Source organism: Octopus bimaculoides, chromosome 5 (assembly GCF_001194135.2).
Source record: "Octopus bimaculoides isolate UCB-OBI-ISO-001 chromosome 5, ASM119413v2, whole genome shotgun sequence".
Lineage (NCBI taxonomy): Eukaryota > Metazoa > Mollusca > Cephalopoda > Octopoda > Octopodidae > Octopus > Octopus bimaculoides.
The window spans coordinates 43396662-43417258 of NC_068985.1; the positions used below are offsets into that span (position 1 = coordinate 43396662).

At 34.5% G+C, this 20597-nt stretch overlaps 1 protein-coding gene and 1 long non-coding RNA gene across 4 annotated transcripts in view; one reads left to right on the top strand and one right to left on the bottom strand.

Moving 5' to 3' along the window:
* The window catches only part of LOC128247922 (uncharacterized), a 32989-nt gene extending 28067 nt beyond the window's left edge, over nucleotides 1-4922 (bottom strand). The window contains exon 1 of one of the 2 annotated variants that reach the window (XR_008264265.1): nucleotides 2561-2581. Coding sequence is in view for 1 of the 2 variants with exons in the window: in XM_052968368.1 (XP_052824328.1) it covers nucleotides 4842-4871 (30 nt within the window). In the remaining variant the exon portion in view is untranslated. Of the gene's footprint in view, nucleotides 1-2560; nucleotides 2582-4841 lie in introns of those variants that run through there. The other variant, XM_052968368.1, reaches the window with a different exon arrangement.
* Nucleotides 4923-9137: 4215 nt separating this feature from the next.
* Nucleotides 9138-15969, top strand: LOC106881291 (uncharacterized). 2 transcript variants are annotated; one of them, XR_008264266.1, is made up of 2 exons: nucleotides 9138-9789; nucleotides 14913-15969. It is a non-coding gene; the product is annotated as an uncharacterized LOC106881291 (long non-coding RNA). The 2 variants fall into 2 exon arrangements; XR_001410831.2 differs by lacking the exon at nucleotides 9138-9789 and adding an exon at nucleotides 13630-13813.
* The last annotated feature ends 4628 nt before the right edge of the window (nucleotides 15970-20597 follow it).

Below are 20597 nucleotides of genomic sequence, written 5' to 3' on the forward strand. Positions count from 1 at the left end.
GCAAACAGATCTCTGAGTTGTTTAGGAGAATTTGTTGCAATTGCTTCCACCAGAGTCATATCCCATCATGAGTAATAATAGGAGTGTCATTGAATAGTGAGAGATGGGATCTAAGTGTGACACACTGATACACAGAAATTAGTTTTCGCATTTATTATATATATATATATATATACAAGGAGGTGCTGAAAAGTTCCTGGTTTCAAGAGTATCGCAAAAGGCCTGGTTGGAGGCCAACCTTCTGAGTTCTTTTGCTGCGCTTAGAAAAACTGAAGGACTGCTGCAATAAGTGTGTGAATCTGAGAGGGGGAATATGTTGAATAAAATCATAATTAACTGATACCCCTGTATTTTCTTTTATTGAAAGCCAGGAACTTTGCAACACCTCCTCTCTCTCTCACACACATATTATTCTTTACTTTTTTTTACCCTTTTTGTTAAAATAATTTCCCTGATAATTTCAGCATTGAGAAAATCAGTATGTCTGTATGATCTCACTGTAGTAGCTCTAAACGGTATTATCTTTATAGTCTTTTATCTCCCCCAATAAGCTACTAAACTCTTATAATGACATAGAACACTCAAGCCTACCACTACCAAATGATAATATTGATTTCTTTTGATGGATATATTTAGGACAAACAGATTGGAATGTTGTGGTGGTTGGTTACATTTTCCTCAAAAGCATTATCTATAAAAGTGAAAGAAAAAAGACCACAGCTAGAATTAAAAGCCAGTCAGAAATTCCTTTTGCTGCAAACCTTTTCATATTTGGTTTTTTTACTCCAATCTGTCTTTGATGTCTAAATGATATCCTATCAGTTGGTTTCATGCTAAAGAATGCTAAACATGTAAGCTGACCAAATTACTATTTCTCTAATCCTCACTAGGGTAAGAAAATTATAGATTCAGGAATTTTTAAATAATTAGGTAATGTATTCACTATTTCTGGTATCTTTATTGTTTTCAATTTCATCTCAAGAAATTTCAGAAAAATTTTTTTTTAAATTAAATCTGCTAACTAAATAGCAGGCACAAGTGTGACTGTGTGGTAAAGAAGTTTGCTTCACGACCACACGGTTCCAGGTTCAGTCCTACTGCATGGTACCTTGAGCAAGTGTCTTTTTACTACAGTCCTGGGTTGAAGAAATTGATGCCAGGACTTATTCTTTGTAAGCCTAGTACTTAGTCTATCAGTAACTATTTGCTGAACTGTTGAACACACCAACATTGGTTGTCAAGTGATGGTGGGGTGACAAACACAGACGCAAAGACACACATAAATCCACTCATAAGGCTTTGGTCAGTCTGAGGTTATAGTAGGAGACACCTTCCCGAGGTGCCACACAGTGGGATTGAACCCAGAACTATGTGGTTAAAAAGCAGGCTTCTTACCACACAGCTACATTTTAAAAATTTCTTTTTCCTAATAAAGTATTTAATGTTTGTTATAATTTTCGCTGTTGGCAATAATAATGGTCATATAACTTACATTGGTTTCAGCATTATCAGCCTGGGACATGGCTAAGTCAGTATCACCACCTGGATAAGTCTTTTAGTTAATTATTTCGGGACACTATGGACCACTGAAGCAGAGAGTTGTTGTTGGTTGAGACGTATCCAGGTGTAGGTGGTTTATCTGGTATTTCCTGGAGGAATTTGTTCAGGTACCGTTTGAAAGTTGTGGGGTCTGAATAAATTTCTCACTAATTTTGAAGCAATGGACTGTAATGTTGAACACTTTGCAAAAGTTGGACATATCATTCAAGATGCTGTGCGTTATTATCATAAGATATATGAAGAAAAAAAGAAAAAAACTATTCAAAGCTCATCATGTTCCTTGAAAAACCATCTACCTCAACCAAAGAACATGACTGTGAAAATTGAAAATTTATGTTCAATTGCAATTTTTTCATTGGAACAATTTTTTTTATTGTATGTATTCGGAATTTCATTTGTATTAATTTTTACATTAGTTTTAGATTGTATTTATGTTTACAGTACAACAGAGTACATATGTATTTTTTACATTATGTACAATAATTATGGATTAAATTTTTGGGATTTATATTTTTATAACTCGTTTGAATGAAAATAGTGTTGGAAAATAGAAATCCAACGTACGACCAGATCGACCTACGACCTGTCAGACGGAACGGAACTCGGTCGTAAGTCGAGAAGGTGTACCTAGCTTCCTAACAGGGAATACTACAATATTTACTGGTGTACAAGATGCGCTTTTTAAAAAAAATTTATAATAGATCCTAAAATTTCTTTATGTCTAATATGACTATATTAATATATATGGAAGATTGAACTCCGTACACTAAAGAGCAGAATGAGCCTGAGTTCACAGGGTACAATAATTTTTACTAATAATAAAAGGTTGAAAACAAGCCAAATTAACAGACTAGTTGCATAAATTTGCTAAAAAGTGCACACAGTTACGTCGCTAATTATGTGAGATCACGTCATCCCATTATTCCTACTTCCTTAGCATACATGACCCGCTTATTTAATGAATTTATTGCCGTGGGGAAAAAAAACAACCTGACCATACCTTTGGTACATCACCTTGGTGGCCGATCGCAGTTACACAGAATTTTATTGCTAGAAATACACATTTTACACCTATTACGGCAATTCTTGTAATCGAAATATAAAAACTATTCAGTTGATCTGAAAGAAGATAAAGCTGAAATACAGCTCCACCATAACAAAGTTTATTATGATAAATTTATGTTTTCATACTTAATTTTAGTATTCTGTCGGAACATTCTATTTACATGCACAGAATTATTAATTTCCCGCCTCCCAAACCACTTTGAAATGTCTTTCAATAAGCATATGATCTTTAGTTACGCCGGGTTTTTTTTTATTATCAATTCAATTTTATTATTGTTGGGTTTATAATCTTTATTTCTATTACAATTACTTTTGTATTAGGATTTTATGTTATTTATGAGTAGGATATCAAGAAGATTATTGCGTTATCTACTTATACACCGACGAATGCGGTAATTAGTTAAATTTGTGCTTCATTTTAGACAATTACCGTTTCAGAAATAACTTATTTAATATCTCTATGTAACCATACTGATGGGTCAATAAGACAATATGAATGTATTTGCAAAGCCTGCTAGAAACAATAACTAAAACATGCTGTTTTGAAAAAAGGAGGACATATTGGATAATGTGGTAATGGGTATACTAATCCAGCAACTAAGGTAGAATAAGTATATTTGGAATGTCTTTGATCTGAAATCAAATCTGGAGTTAAGCAACACGGATATATGTAGATTGTGATGGTAAATAAGGGCATAGTTGAGACATTAAAATGCTCTCTTTGAAATCATGAGGCTCCAGGTTTGATCTCATTACATGGCATCTTGGATAAATGTCTTGGAATTTAGTAGAAAGAAACTGTTTAGAACAGGCGTGGAAACCTTTTGCGAGAAGCGGCCAGCACCAGACATGGTTCATCAAGCGGGCTGCACTACTGAAAGAATTCAAGGAAACTTTTTGTTGGTGTGCCATTCAGAAAGTCCTACAGACTGCAATTTTGCTCATGACTAATTTAGAAGCTCATTAGATAGATGTTTTGTTCTTGTAATAGAGATATCAAGGATCTTTTTTAAAACGGGGGCCACATTTTTCATTAACGAAACACTTTGAAACCTGGAACACTGGTAGAATGTGTCATATAAAACATCTTTTTCTCTTAGTCTTCTTAAAAAAAAAAAGAAATCCCTAAGTTATTCCATGTTAAAGTTGTCGTATTTCTGTAATTTCAACCAATCACTGACGTCCATTCAGCCGATATACATTAAGTGCCGACTACATAAACAAACGATTCTGAAACAATTAACCCTAACCCTAGGGTTAGGGTTAAAGCAAATTTAAAATGAAAAAAGCAAATAAAACGAAGGTATGGAGATTAAATACGCTTTACATCGCTTAATCAGCCAAAGGAGTAAATATAAACAACTGAATACTTGTCAGTGATTGGTTGAAATTATCGAAATAAGACAATTTTTTACATGAAATAAATTCGAATACAAAAATATTTTTCTGTTCTATAACACAAAATAGATAAGTATACGAAGTTTGAAAGTCTTTCCGTACCAAAAACACTACGTAAAACAATGAAAAATGTGGCCCCCGTTTCAAAATAGATCCGATATCAATTCTTACTATATATTGTATCATGCTGATTTTATATGAGAATTGTCTGTGGAATATTCAACCACTTACACGTTTATGTAATGATTAGGTAGTTCGGTCGATCAAACGACAAAGCACTTATCGTTGAAGCCAACACCGCCGTGGTTACTAAACGAAGCAAGGGGATTACATTAACATTTTTACCTGAATGTCATTTGATAAAGTAAATGTCATGCTTATTTAAACAACATTCTGCTATATTTATGAATAGTGCATAAAGCGAGATGAGATAAATGATTTAGAAGTGTAGAATATAGCTGGAAATCCAGAATTTGTATATTTCAAAAAGAACCCCCAGACATTCCTGTATAATAATGATGTAGAATATTAAAAAATATCGAATATATTCTCTTCTTTTCTAGCATTCCTGTGTTTCATACAAGGAAAATTACGATTCTGAAAGATGTTTTTTCAAAAATTAAAAATTGCTTTTAATTCCATGCCCCTGCTTTCGTAACATTTTCTTTTCCTGTGTTGTAGTGTGTGCTGCATCCGAAACTACGACCCCCGTCCTTTATATATCAAAAGGATGTGTTATAATACTATTCCACAGCCACACCAACAATCCAATACTATTCCACATATACAAAAACAGCCATACCAACAATCCAACATACCTCCATCATAAGCTGCCCCACGGATATCATTATGGTTTCGACACCTGGGCAGTACCATTCAATCCGGCGGTGTCAACAGCACTAAAATAAGTGTTGATGGGGAACAAACAAACCAAAAAACTACAACTTTTAAACACATTTACCCAATGTACAACCGTACCGATAAATAAATACCATAAGTAAATTTCAACCACTCCTAAATACGTAACTAAACAGCGACAACTCTATTAAATTATACAAAATTATAATCCCTACCGTCTTCCGTAGTGTAATATAAAAGTAAAAACTTAATAACCACATTCTAATCAATCAATATATAGGCAGGATTAAACACTTTAATAAAACTACAAGAAACATATAAACCAATGTACATTGTATCGGTATTAATAGTTAACTGCAATAACTAAATTATATGCTAAATTGCGATCAATCTTTAAGTTCATATAAATAATAATCCCACCGGTCTTCCATAGATACTACTATAATGAAAGTTCAAGCCTTATAAAATTTTTTTCCAAAACAAAACACGAATGAAATTAATTTAACTCGTATTTTTATGTGTGAAATACATTATTTCATAATTCAAAAGTTAATAATAAAACACTACATACTCATTAATATATCACCACTACAAGTTATAATATATATATATGAAACTTTTTAAAAAAGCTCATGCCTTGCGTTAACTTTTAATGCATATTCAGTGTACCGTGGATCGAAAATATTTAAAATTCGATAATATAATTTATAGTAACACAAAAAGCGTTAAATGTAGTAATGTAAATTACAGCCATTACGTATTTAGGAGTGGTTGTAATTTACCCTGTTCAAACCCATCTTACACAGATGAGTGTGCGTAGATGAAAGAATCAAGTCTAGTGATAAAAACTAACGAAATAAAATTGCTCAGGCATGTGTGTATAAGCTAATACGAATGAAAAGATCCGAAATTCATGTCTACTTGTTCTTTATGATTGTTTATAGATATACATAAACACTTTCTCTGTCAAACATAATCTTACGTGCATTCTCCCCATACAAACACACATACATAAACCCATAATTATACATACACACATAAATGCAGAAACAAGTACTAACCGACATACATTTATTAAGAATAGTCGTGCACGTACACATAAACACACATAATCAAGAATAGTCAAATTGTGCGCGTACACACACACATTTCAAGACTAATCATGTCGCGCGCACAGACAAGCACAGACAGACATACTTATATCGGGAATAGTTGCGCGCGTATACACGCAAACACGTTCATACATGTAAGTGGAGGTGGTGGTGGTGCTGTGGTGTCAAATAAATGTCATTATTTGTCTGTATATGTTTTTGTTTCGAAAACTACATTTATGTGAAATGACAACAAAGAAACAATGAGTAAATGATAAAAAGCGGAAACGAAGATGGAGGAGGGGAATAATAATGTGTGTCTACATTGTGTCGGATTGTCTGTAATAATGACTTCCAACCTTGGCCCTCTTTCTCTTCACCTTCCCTCTCTCCATTTATCTCTATCTCTCCATCCATTTTATTATATTAGTGTTGTTATGTGTACATGTATGTGTGCAAACGTATGCATATGTAGATAATGTGTGTATGCATGTATATAAGAATTGTATACACACGTATCTGTGTGTGTAGGGGGGTAATCATCGGTATATAATATATATGTATATATGTTTATGTCTGCAAGTATCCATGTTTGTGCTTGTACATTTATAGAGAAAAATACACTACATTATCAATGTGTGTTCTTGTATGTTATATGTAGCTGTATACAGTTGTACGGATATGTTTGTGTATGTGCGTCAATCGGTATATTTTTGTGTATGTGTAGATAATATTGCTATATGTTAGTGTATGTTTGGTGGTGTGTGTACGTGGCTATATGCTTGCGTGTAAGACTTAAGGTTGTGTCTTTACGTGTGCGTGTCTCTGGTTTGCTTTGTGTAATCAAGTGGTTGCTTTTTCCATATTTCAAAAAAAAACTAAATGAATTGCTACTCTGCTTGTGTTGTTGGCAACAAGAAATACAGGAGTAACAGAGACAGATTGTGGTGGTTACTGACATGTACAACAACACTGGTGCTTTCTCCATGACAGTAGCAATGTTAACTGCTTCAAGAACTGTAGAACGAAAACAGCTCCTTAAAAGGAAACACACACACACACACACACAATATCTGTGTGTGTTTTATATATATATGTGTGTGTGTGGTTGTCAGTGTGTATGTATATATGAATTTATTTTGCTTGATTGTGTTTGGATTGAGGCCATGCTGGGGCACCAAATCGAAACTAGTTGTCAAGCGGTGACGGGGGACAAACACAACACAACATAAAAACGCTCACGCACACAGATATTCTGTATTGGGATGAAATTAGTAAAATATTGTGAGAAATTGTTTGTTCTTTTAAATCCCTCAATAAAAACAGTTTTAACATTTTAAAAAAATGTGCAAATATTGAGAAAAGAGAATAACTCGATGTAACACGGTTACGCAACTGAAGTATAAAAGAATTCACTGACGAGTTATGTTATATGTATTGGAAAAAAATTTTACTCATTGTTACTCCAACTATCACGCTTTTTGATCGGAAATGCGTACCTTGCCCAAGCAGGACCGAACCCGAAACCACGTGGTTTCAAACACACAACCATACCTTCGCTGCTTATTAATCAATATTCTTTCATTTATGCTTGTTAGTCACTAGCTATACTTGCCATTCATTCTGCTGTAACTTTGACCACAGCAATCTTTTATGTCCAATACTGTTTTCCTATTAAAAGTTGAGTAAATTTTCAATGTAAACTTCGAATGAACCAGGCGATGCATTCATTGTGTTCTTACGCAAAACACTTCATTTCACGTTGTTCCAGTCCGCTCAGCTGGTAAAAATGAACAATCCTGTGACAGACTGGCGTCCCATCCAAGGAGGAATATATACGCCGAGAAATCGGTCCTATGCTCCTTATAGAGTAATGTGGACTAACCATATTTATTGTCAGTATTTTATGTTCTACTAAAAAATGGGTGGGACTAGTCAAAGTTTACTATGTTTCTAATAATTCCAGTTAATTTCCATTGTGATGACAGCCTACATCACTACCGTGAAATAAAAGGTCTTTTTGTTTTTGCTAAAACTTTACAACAATAAGCAAAAAGTGGTGTGCAATAACTGCACTTACAGAGTATTTATAGTGATGAACTTTAAAAGATTTTGAATGAAAGAAGACATTTTGATCAGCAGACTAAATCTGAGAGTGACACAGAGTAGGGAGGCGTGCCGAGCAATCGACAAGGCAAAACTAAAACAATATTTTATGAGATGGGGCAGGGTACACAAGCTGACCACTCGATTTAAAACCACCAGTCCTTGAGTTCTTTTAATCCTTTGTCTGTCATGTGTATTAGATGTGATACACATCCATGCTTCATATATGATATACAATTTTTTTTAGAGGCTTTATTTTGAGGCTTTGACCTTGTTCCTTACTTTCACTCCTGTCACTTTTGCTTTTTTCTCCCTTCTCTTTCTTCACTTAATCTCAACCTTCACCTTGTTTAAACATATTTCATTGGTGTCCATGCATCATATGTGATACACAATCCCAATTATTTTCAACCACCAGAGTAACTATGGACTTTATGAAAGGAAAGTTTTATATTATTCAGAATATATGTCTGAAAAGAAGCATGGACATTTAGGACAAACTTATTAAAATGCTTTGGGCAGGCAAAGGGTTAATGGAGACCACTCTAATGCAGGCTTTCTGACTCTCTGTTTCTACTCTTCTATTCTTATGAAAGGAAAGTTTTATATTATTTAGAAAAACATACATCATTTTATCTATTATGCTTGTCACACTTATCTAAACCTACTTTATACACCCGTCATATTTTCCTTTCCAATGTTCACTCTTCTGTGTTAAAACACCAGCTTCTTTCCTCCATTGCTACCTTTCAACCATGTTACATTTTTTGTTAATCAACATCGTTATTTTTGCCTTTTCTCCTATTTAGCCTTCTATTTTTCCTTTTCTTTTTCCTGTCTTGATGAAGGACTACTCTCCAAAATGTAGACTAGTCTTCCTTTCTTTTCTTCTGCATTGACACATTTTGTTTTTGTTCACTTCCTTTTTTACATTGTTTTCACGTCTCACCTGGATCTTAATTATATTGATATCAATTACTGTACTGTCTAGGATATAACCTGGTTTATTCTGGAGTTTTATATTTCATTGTCTTGAGGTTATTAAAATTATTTAAATTTTTTTTAAAATTCACACAATATTTTGAGTTTTACAGTGTGGAAAAGCCAGGGAGAGGTGGTGTGAGTGGAATATGAGGGAAACAAAGGTGGGAGAAGTTGAGAACAGAAGAGTAGAAACAGTGAGTCAAACTAGAGATCTGGCCTGAATGCCTGCATTAGAGTAGTCTCCATTAACCCTTTGCCTGTCCAAAGCATTTTAATAAGTTTGTCCTAAATGTACATGCTTCTTTTCGGACATTTAATTAGCCCTTGTTTTGTAACTTAGATAAGTTTCAGCCAGTATAGACCCAGGCCATGTCGAACTTATAGCACCACCTTCTGAAGTGATTTAGTTCATGATTCATACTTCAGTCATATATGGGATACCATGGCCCACTCTAGCAAAGAGTTATTATTGTTGGAGACATTTCTGGGTGCAGGAGGTGAATAATACAAAACTTTTTTTTCATAAGTCTATAGTTACTCTACTAGTTGAAAAAAATTGGGAATGTGTATCACATGATTCATGGACACTAATGAAATATGTTTAAACAAGGTGAAGGTTGAGGTTAAGTAAAGAAAGGGAGGGAAAAGTTAAAAGTGGTAGGAATGAAAGTAAAGAACACAAAGCTTCTAAGAAAAATCCTGAAGGATGATCAAATATTGGTCAGTGGTAAGAACACATTTATAAATAGCCTTCTTGATGAGCATGCATGCAAATACACGCACACACACACACACACACACACAAACATGCACATACAATGCAAGCACGTGATTGTATATACACATGCGAACACAAGCATGCACTCTACTTACACCACCACTTCCGTCAAGCCTTTTGAATGTGATATAATGAAATACTCCACCTCTTGGAGTAATCTAGTTTACATCCTTGTCAGTACTGTAATATAAATGACATGTATGTAATTAATATCCATGTGAGACATGCAAAACAAAACAAAATAATACACCAAAAGAAAATATAAAGTCACTGTATTTAGCACTGAGAAGAAAAGAAAGGTAGATAAATTTACATTTCAGACAATGGTCCTTTATGAATAAACCCAGTCATTTACACAAAATGAACCTATGGAAATTGTAATTGAAGGGTGTAAAGAAGTTAGCATGAGAAGGAGAATGAGATGGAAAGTAGAATTGCAGGAAGTTGAGGCCTATATTTATAGCTTATGAAGCAGTTCTCAGAGATTAAAGATAAGATGCTTTTTGTTGTGTTTGAGTCCAGTCAAGTCTAGTGTTGTAAAACACAAGATGAGAAGTGGTTAGTGGAGTGGACAGATGGACAAGTTGAAACGATATGCTACAAGTTAAGGGACTTTCTGGGCATTGTTACAGGCCCTGTGTGATGTTGTGTAATGTTCTTTAAAACAATCAACTGAATGTCAACCTATCTTGCTATCTATGAGGTATTGTAGATTTTATGTGCTGTGGAGAGAGTTGAAATGGCCACTCTCATTGACTGTAAATTTGGAGCCTGCTAAAAGGACACACAAAGACAAATATAATACTGGGAGAAGAGACTAGTGACATTCCAGATTAGGTATAGGTAGGGACAAAGTGATACCTGATCATATCTCTATTATGCCCAATATGTCTACTTTTTTAAGCTGCTTATAGCTTATCAGACAGTTGATCATCTGATTCAGGTAACCTTTGCTTTTGTTTTCTACACATGTAACAAGCCTTCTTGCCCCTTAAAAACATATATGATGAAGCATTGAAAAAGCCTCTATATTGTTGTGTGACTTACAAAATTAGCCAACAAGTCTCTCTTTAATTACACCTGCTCTTTTAACCCTTTAGTAATTTAAACCAGCTATACCTGGCCTTAATATTCTACCTGTTTTGTTTTAAAACCTGCCAGATTCAGCCTCTTGCACTTACCCTATTATGTCGTTCTAACAATAAACAAAAAACATCATTGAAATCTTGAAGTACCGAGATAATGCATGATTAATTCAAAATAATGCAAATGAATAAACATCACATTTGACAGAGTAATCTGAATACTAAAGGGTTAAAGAAGCAGCATGGTTGTGTCTGGAACATTTTTGATCATAATAAGTCTAATCATTCAAGATTAAGGGCTGAACAACAGCTTAAATCATCATCATCATTGTTTAACGTCCGCTTTCCATGCTAGCATGGGTTGGACAATTTGACTGAGGACTGGTGAGCCAGGTGGCTACACCAGGTTCCAATCTTGATTTGGCAGAGTTTCTACAGCTGGATGCCCTTTCTAACGCCAACCACCCTGAGAGTGTAGTGGGTGCTTTTATGTGTCACCCGGCATGAAGGCCAGTCAGACGGTACTGGCAACGGCCATGCTCGAAATGGTGTATTTTACGTGCCACCTGCACAGGAGCCAGTGTAGTGGTACTGGCAGCAATCTCGCTTGAATGTCTTTTCACCTGCCACTGGCACAAGTGCCAGGAAGGCGACGTTGGTAACGATCACACTCAAATGGTACTATTTACGTGCCACTGACACGGAAGCCAGGCAGCTGGTGCTCTGGCAACGATCACGCTCAGACGGTGCTTTTGTGATCCACTGGTATGTGTGTATCTTAATGTATCTTTGAGAAAAGAAATGTCTATTCTATAGCATGGGCTTTTATCATAACAGGCTGATCTGGGATAAACAACCATCACCTCCAATTCCCCTTCCCAAAGGAGGATGTTTATTCTCCTTGGTTTAATGGTTAAGGATCTTCGACAATACAATGGTGGAATTGTTGGGGTTGCAGAGCACTATACTAAATTCATTTTGGTATTTACTAGTTGTGGCATATACATTTGCTTATTGTTTAAACATAATAAAGGATGCACTTCAGTTGAGAAAAAATTAAGGGCTATGATGGAAGCAAAGGGTGGCCATTTTGAATAGTAATATATGCAAAATATTGTCAATAAATATAACCATCAACCTATGAACTTTCATTAATCAAAATCTAAGGCTTTTTATTTTATGATAAAATCAATAATGGGTGAATACATGTACTGCACCTAGTACACCTTTCACTGTACCTTCAGAGTTCAAAATGTCAATGGAGTTAACTCTTGATTCTCTACTCTTTTAGATTAATAAATTAAGTAATATTTGATGCTGTTTAGCTGCCAGTCGGTCCTAATTGAGCAGAAGACCAATGATCAAAGGCATTCCAGTCATGACTATTTCATCATGTTTTTGTATGTGTGTATCTTAATGTATCTTTCAATATATATCAATATCAACATGCTTATTTTTTGGCCAGTAGAGTGCAATTTGAAGAAGATTTAGCTGCTATTTCTTGCATGTTGAGCCATGTAGATGCATCCATGTTAACTAGAGTGAGTATTAGCCATATACTGAGCTGGTTCAATCAATTATATCTCACCCTTACACATTAGTGTACCCTGGGTTGTTGCAAGAAATCTATAAATAGTGAGTGCTTTAGTATAAAATCATCTTCTGTGAGCAGGTCATTCTTGTACTACCCTTATACATTCACTGTATTTTAAGTCTGTTCTATTCCTAATATTTTCCATTTTTGGTTTCTCTCTTCCTCTTTTCCATTCATTTTATCTTCTATTAACAGTGTCTGTAAATCATTTTTCTTTTATATCAAGTGCAAAATATTTTTCTCTCTTTGATGGTGTCCAGTTATATTTTCTTAGATTTTGCCATTCTTAGTACTATATTGTTAGTTTTGGAACAAGAAAACTCTTAATAATTAAAGTCTGTAAGCTGAACTCCATTCACAAGAGCTGTCTCACTTCTTTAACACTGCTAACATCATACTTACATCACAATCTCCCAAAACCTTTTCATATAATAAAATCTCTACCTTTTAGCATATTTAAGAGATAAATTTTACTACTATAACTATATTTTATTAATATACAAAGGTGACATCATCTTAAAATAATTTCTTTAAGATATAATTTATAAAGCATTTTATAAATTCATCGATGTAAAACTGGTGTAAACCAGTTGCTGATATGAACTATTAATAAATCTGAAAGTCTGACTAACTTCCAGGTCAAGACAACCTATGCTAAGAGATCAATTTAATCATCTGCAGCAGGCTATTAAGCTATTGTTCAGTGTATGTACGTGTGTGTCAGCGTGTATGTGTGAATCTTTTAGTTGATTGTGATGGTGGCATACTTTTACAGTAAGTTCTATATTGACTGAACTACTTTGTGCAAGTCATATGATGCTGCTAACTACACTATATAAAGGTGCTGGAAGAGTTCTCCATTGAAAATTTTAATCAGAATCTCTCTAAAACTAATATTATAGTAACATTACAGTAATTTATTTTATTGTATATTTATATTTGTTTTATTCATTATTACACTTTAAGCAAGAAAAGTCTGTTAAATGTTTGCACATTGTCTGAGAAATAAGCCTGCAATTTGGTTTCAATTCTCAGTTGGAACCATCTGAATTCACAGACATCTCTAACTTGACATAGTTTTGAGATGAAAGGCATAAATGCTGAAGAATCTGGTTAAACTTTCTTAATATATCTGATACTTTCTTTTTTCTTTGAATAGTTAAGCTCAAGCTAACATACTTAATGCATTAAAAATTGGTAATGAACAATGCAGTAGTAAGGAGTGAATCTGGTATTGACAGTATGGTGAGACAATTGTGGATGTGTTCCAGTATTATTAAACCTCTTCAGTTAGGTATAGTATTTAACAGTATCTCATTTTGCTCTTGTTTATCACAATTGGCAAATTGTACTGTCAGAATGATTGTCTCTTATCTTTATGCATGTACAGTTCATGTTCAGTGTTTTTGATATATGTGAAACCTATAAAACTCAACAATTTAACAATTTGTCACCGAAATCCTACCTTTTTTAAATTAAAGATATAACAATGGAAGAATAAGCATTTCATTTCTTTTTTAATTAGTCATTGCAAAACATTGCTGCTGCTGCAAACATGGCAATAATTTTTATTATTGTAGAGTGCTTAGGATGAGTAAGGCTTGAAAGGAGCCATTTCTCAACAAGTCACATTTTCAGAATGTGACCCCCTTCTATTATTATAATTTCATTGATAATTAAGGTACTTATAGGAGTATTAAATCAAATCCAGTAGTTGACTGATACTTAAATGTATCTGTCAGAAAGATGAAAGGCAAGTAGACCTCGGTGCAGTTTAAATTCAGAAGGGCCAACAATTCTGCCAATCATCTGTGAGTTAACCACAACATTTCAGGCTGAGAAAAAATTATCAGTTATAAACATATTTTCCAGCTGAAATGCATTTCATCATCATCTGTTGGTAATGTCTATTTACAGCTGTATATAATGAGACAATAGTAGTGTAGTGACCTAGGTTAAGGACACAGTTAATTGCTTTTAAAATGGAATATGAACAATTAACCTTTTACAATACTTTAAACAGATGATTGGTGTAAAACTAGACAGGCCTTATTGCTTTATCTTACTGTCTGACTTCTAAAATACTATATTTTATCTAGAGCGTTCAGATCTGTAAATATCAATTTAACTTCAAAGAAATAATAAATTAATTCTGGCCCTTCGAAATACAAGCACAGCTAATTTTTGCCAGCTAAGTAGACTGGAGCAATGTCAAATAAAAAAATCTTTTTCAAGGACTCATCACACTGTTGGGAATTGAACTCATGACCTCATGATTGTGAGCTGAATACCCTAACCTCTAAGCCACACACCTTCACTACACACACATACACACACACACAAACCCCTATTTCTTTAATGTTTTAATTATTACATTTTTTTTTTAATTGCAGAATGGTGGTAATGGTGATGTGCTTCTTTAAATTTTTAACATGAAGGTTTGTCCCATGGGCATTTTGTCCTGCATGCTGTCAGACCGTTGAGCCAACCTCTGTGTTTGTTGTAAATTGATGTTGCAAGAAAAAAGATGTGAAGGGAATAAAAAAAAAAAGAGGACTAGGTGCCATTGTCAGAATGGGGCCTGGTGATGGTGAGGAAGTGTGGTAGGAAGTTTCTTAGCAGAAGTAAAGTAAAACCAACCAGAACTGAGGGCAGAAGACACTAGTTGTGGAACAGAGAGAAGACACTAGTTGTGGAACAGAGAGAAGACAACATTTGTGGACTAGCAATTGGAGTGTATTAATGACTGACTTCATACCAAGTGGTTGAGTGTCCTTTTTTTTTTGGTTATGATCTCAGATGTTCATGTGTGTGATAGCAGCAGGAGTGTCCAAAATGAAAGAGAAGCACTCTTTTGCAGGCTTCACCTGAACTTTATTGAAGAGCTTGAAGGCACCATAAGCATACCCCAGCAATTATTTAGACCTATTGACAGTTGTTTGCTGCTGACATCTCTACACCTCATCCCCCAATAAATATGGATTCTCTCTCTTATTTTAATGATTTAAAAGTCTGAAAGATAGAGAGTTATATAAAGAAACATTTGAAAATGGTCTTGGAGGTATACATCTAAAGCTAAAAAGACAGTAAAAAAAATAGTTTGTAGTATTACTTCTGGCTCTTTGTGTTTCATGTTCAAATCTCATCAAGATCAGCTTTGCCTTTCATCCTTCTGGGGTTGATAAAATAAAGTACTAATCAAATACCTAAATTGGAAGCAATTATTATTACCACTGTTATGACAACAGTGCCATAACAATGATTAACTTTGCTTGCTTCACAATCCTGACGATAATGTCCACTAACTCTCTCAAGGCTTTCTTTTGTTTGTCTATTGTTCTGATCTAAAACCAAATGTTGACTAAGAAAAAAATTTTACCATGAGAAATGTTGAACATTTCCACTTTGTGTTGTGGAAACTCTTGTTATGGTAATAAAAATGAAAGCATTGTTTTCTTTCTTTTCTGTTTTTCCTGAAAAATTTCTATTGAAATGCATCACAATTTATAATATGGCAATTAACAGGAAAATAGGTATTTCTGACTTTATTCTAAAGAACAGAACAAAAATTATCTAGTGCATTAAAAAAAATCATAATTTTATCAGATTGTATGTTATAAGTATTGTATATTAAGATTCTTGAATGTGGTAAGGTGGCAAAGTTGTTAGCAAGCCAGATAAAATGCTTAGCAGCATTTCTTCCAGTTTTACTTTACTTTCATCCTTTCTGGGTTGATAAAAGAAGTATGAGTTGAGCATAGGGGTTGATGTAATTGACTATCCCATGTCCCACATAATTTCAGGCCTTCTGCCTATAGTAGAAAGAATATTAAGATTCTACAAAAGAAAAAAAGTACGAGAGAAAAGAAAAACAAACAACAGACTAGTTTAATTTTATCTATGGATCCTTCTTATCATTTGTCAAACTGTTTTCCATAAATTTACAGTCTAGCTTAAAAAAAAATTTTTTTCAGGTTTATGTTACACATATTATTGAAGAATCATAATCTCAAATATTTGAATATAAATCTGAAAAAATTTTAGAACAGAATCAAAACTGAACAGTAATCTACAATGCTCAAAGCATATACATCCAAAAAATTACCAGGTTTTGGCACATATGATAATTTCTGACTTTGTTCTTTAGGAATGCTAGTTTTTTATAATGGAATTCTCTCCTTATGTCAAAGCTTTCAGAAATGCAACCCTTCAGTAACAAGGGGCATAGTTGTTTTATAAGAATAAAATTGAATTGCCCTGAAGTATCATAGAATTATTATATCATAATATTGTTTACATACATTCTATAAAACTTTATGATATCAATGATAGGAGGTCTTTGCCTCAATTTGAACCTAGATTCTTTTTTCAAGTAGAAGGTTTCAATAGCAACAAAACAGAATCTTTCATATTAAGTGATGTCATGAAAAATCTAACCAATGACTCCAACAACTTACACATTAACTTCTTAAACTGATATCAGCAAAAATCTAGTGAATCTGAAATTGTTGATTGAAGATCAGTCAAGCTTATGAAAAGAAAAGTAAACAATCAAGCATCTGTCAAACAGATATGGTCAGACAGAACTGGACAAGTGTATGGAGGAGTGATGCACTCATGCATGAGGTTAGGCTACTTGTTTTTGACAACTTGATTGGTCAGAATGAACATTCACATTCTGCAACACCCAATGACTAGACTATTAATTTCAAAATAAACCACATTTATTTACTCACCCCTCCATATCTCTCTCTCTCTCTCTCTCTCTCTCTCTCTCTCTCTCTCTCTGTTTCTCTCTCTCCCTTTCCCTCTCACTCTATATCTCTCTTTCATTGACACAGTCCCACAAGGATTTACTAAATTACTTAGGTGAGCACAGCACTCTCTTACAGAATCAGACTACAAACAACAATAATCTTAATTTCTTCCATTTTCTTTTGGAATAGACATTTCCTGATTTCAACAATAAACAATAAAACAATGGACTTAAACAACAGACTAGTTTAATTTTCTCTATGGATCCTTTTTATCATTTGTCAAATTAATCTCTACTTGACCATTTGCAGAACTAATGTACAAACTATATTGGAATAAAAGTAAATTAAAATGTTATAAAAACTTCCTTTCTTCCTTAGAAGACTAACCATAAAGCAACTGCTATGAAGACAGTTTGTGTATGTGATATAATTTGAAACAACGTCTCCTGTATGTAAGATAGCCATCGGCAGTTATGTTTATATGAATATGTGTTTGAACAGATTTCCACTAAAACATTATCAAAATATTCTGCATGTTGTCCTCAATGTCTTGTTTAAGTTATGTAAATGTTATTGTAAACTTTGTATAACTATACAAATATGTCACCTTATAGACTATTGTCCTCCATGTATCTAATGTATTTATATTCAGGAAAAACAGATAAAGAAAAAAATTTTCAGCATTTATATTCTGAGCTTTCTCTCCTGAAAATCTTTTGTATTCTGAATCCTTGCTACTTAGTATTTCTCTACAGAACATTTTAAAGGCCATTTGTGAGTTATTTGTTCCCATTTATTTGAAGCTCTTATGTAGATCTTTACTCAATTGTTAAGTATATGACTGACTTGCATGCCTATTTCCAAGAGCATATGTGAATCACAGTTCAGTGACTGAAATAGTATTTATTTTGACCAACTATTCATAGTATAGTACAGATGATAGGATGCCTACTGGATCCCACAGCTGAGAAACTGACCTTTCAATAACCCTGTTCACTTAGATAAAATTAAATGTTAAGCATTGGCATGTCTGTGTGGTTAAGAGGATTGGCTCATAAACACATTGTTTTAAGTTTGATTCCACTGCATAGCACCCTGGACAAATGTCTTCTACTTTAGTTTCAGGTTGACCAATACTTTGTGAGCAGAGTCTGCCAGACAGAAGCTGTACAAAAGCTTGTTGTTTATGAATTCATGTGGATGTGTAGAGCTTTCGCTGATGTATATCAGTAAAATATATGAACATCAGTGAGAAAACTGAAAAGAACAGTGTTTTACACTCAAGATAACATGTACCATAACATGATGGTGCTTTAATGAAATGAAATCAGATTCAACTGAATAATTTACAAACTATTTATGTGATCAACAGTTCTAACTTTATGCCTAGTAGTTATAAGTGTGCTAGGTACCATTACTAACCGACTATGTAGTTTCCTGATTGAGATCAGAGTAACTACGAAAATTGTATTTGTACAGAAATTTATTCTAATAAGAACAGCAAAGATTGTTTGAAAAGACTTCAATATTTATAGAAACTACTTGTAACCTGGTTTCAAGGTCATTGATTTAAAATGTAACATATTAATGCATACCTTTAATAATAATAATAATAATAATAATAATAATAATAATAATGATTTCTTCTATTGGCCACATGGACCTAAGATATGGAGGACAATATCGAAGGATGATTTACAGCACAAAAAAATTACACAAAAGCCCAAAAATATGTGGTGTTAACATCAATAAAGGGGAGATACTACTACATTAAAGGATATAATAGAGGATATCTAATAGAAAGTAGAGAAATGAATAATAAATAAATAAATAAATAAATAGAATCCCCAATAATGAGGCAGTCCACTTAGGGTAATCCAGGGTAAACCCCACACAAAAATCCTGGATTACCCTGCCATCTCCAAGGCATGGGAATGTGCCCTCTTCCAGTTTCTTTCCTTCTGCTTAGAAAATCCTATTCAGAATAGATCCATTCAATCTCACCAGTGTCGCCGCTGTTGACTACCTTTTGATAAACACACTAGAAAGCAGCACCTCCCTCTCTACCCTCACCTTCCTCTTCAAATGATATCTGAAGAAATTGATCAGGACTTGACCAGATAGGAAAGTGCCTGTCTTCAAACCTTTCAGATGGGTCCACCATACAGCCTCTTTTGCCACAGCGACTAAGCAGAAAATGATCTGCTAAGAGAAGGTCATGCATTAATCTTCACTAAATACTCGGTAGACAGCTGAATATGTCTTACATGCAACAGCAGCTGCTCCACACAATCCCACAACTCTCTAATGCATGGAGACTGAATTATTGCATGCAGGACGGTTTCATCCCACCGGCAAGCACCTTAGGCAGGTTTGGCTGTTGTCACTTCATGCCTGAAGAGCTTGTCTTGAATGGGCAATGCCCCTCTGTAGCACTGCCAAGTCAAAGACTTTTGGAAATTGTCCATGATCTTTGACTTGAAGGTCTTCTGGAAGAGACTACTCAGACTGTGCTCGTTGATGCCTAGATTTAGTCCTAGGCCACCATCACTCATACCCTCAACTGGCCTCCTAAAGAAATCTTGGGTTGTTTTCTCACTAATGTATTTGAGCAGCTGATACAATGCAGTGAGCACCTGGCAACATTCTAGATGCCAAATGCCCAACCTTGGTCTACATTTGACCCATGACTGCAGCTCTGTCAATGAGATGAGCTGTGGAACGACATGTCGCACGAAAGATGCCCACACCAGTTCACCCTTATTTTCATCGCCAATAATAATGGATTCAGAATGGACTAAGCCTAAGGAACCACATGTGTCAGATGGTGAATTAAATTTACCACCAAAAAGAAGAAAAAAAAGCAAAAGAAATTAGGTATAAGTCATTTAACAGACTTATGTCAACCCAGTTTCATTCACAATGTTTTAGTCAACTCTAAGGCCTCTCCCCCACCCCTCTACTGAAATAGTCATTATCCTCTTTACTGCAAGACACCTGTTTCTATTCCTCTCTCATATTCTAACCTCTATCACCTGCCACAAAGCCATCTCCCTCAACACTACATCCCCTCAGTTGAGGAGTCTTGTCTTGCAGGCTATTTGGTGGCCTTGCTGGTGCTGGTACCACATAAAAAGTACACAGCACACTCTGTAAAGTGGTTGGTATTAGGAAGGGCGTCCAGATGAAGAAATCATGTCAAAGCAGATATTGAGCTTGGCACAGTCTTCTGGCTTGTCAGCTACTGTCAAACCATCCTACTCATGCTAGCATGGAAGGTGGACATTAAATGGTGATGATGTTGATGAAGGCTATGGCAGA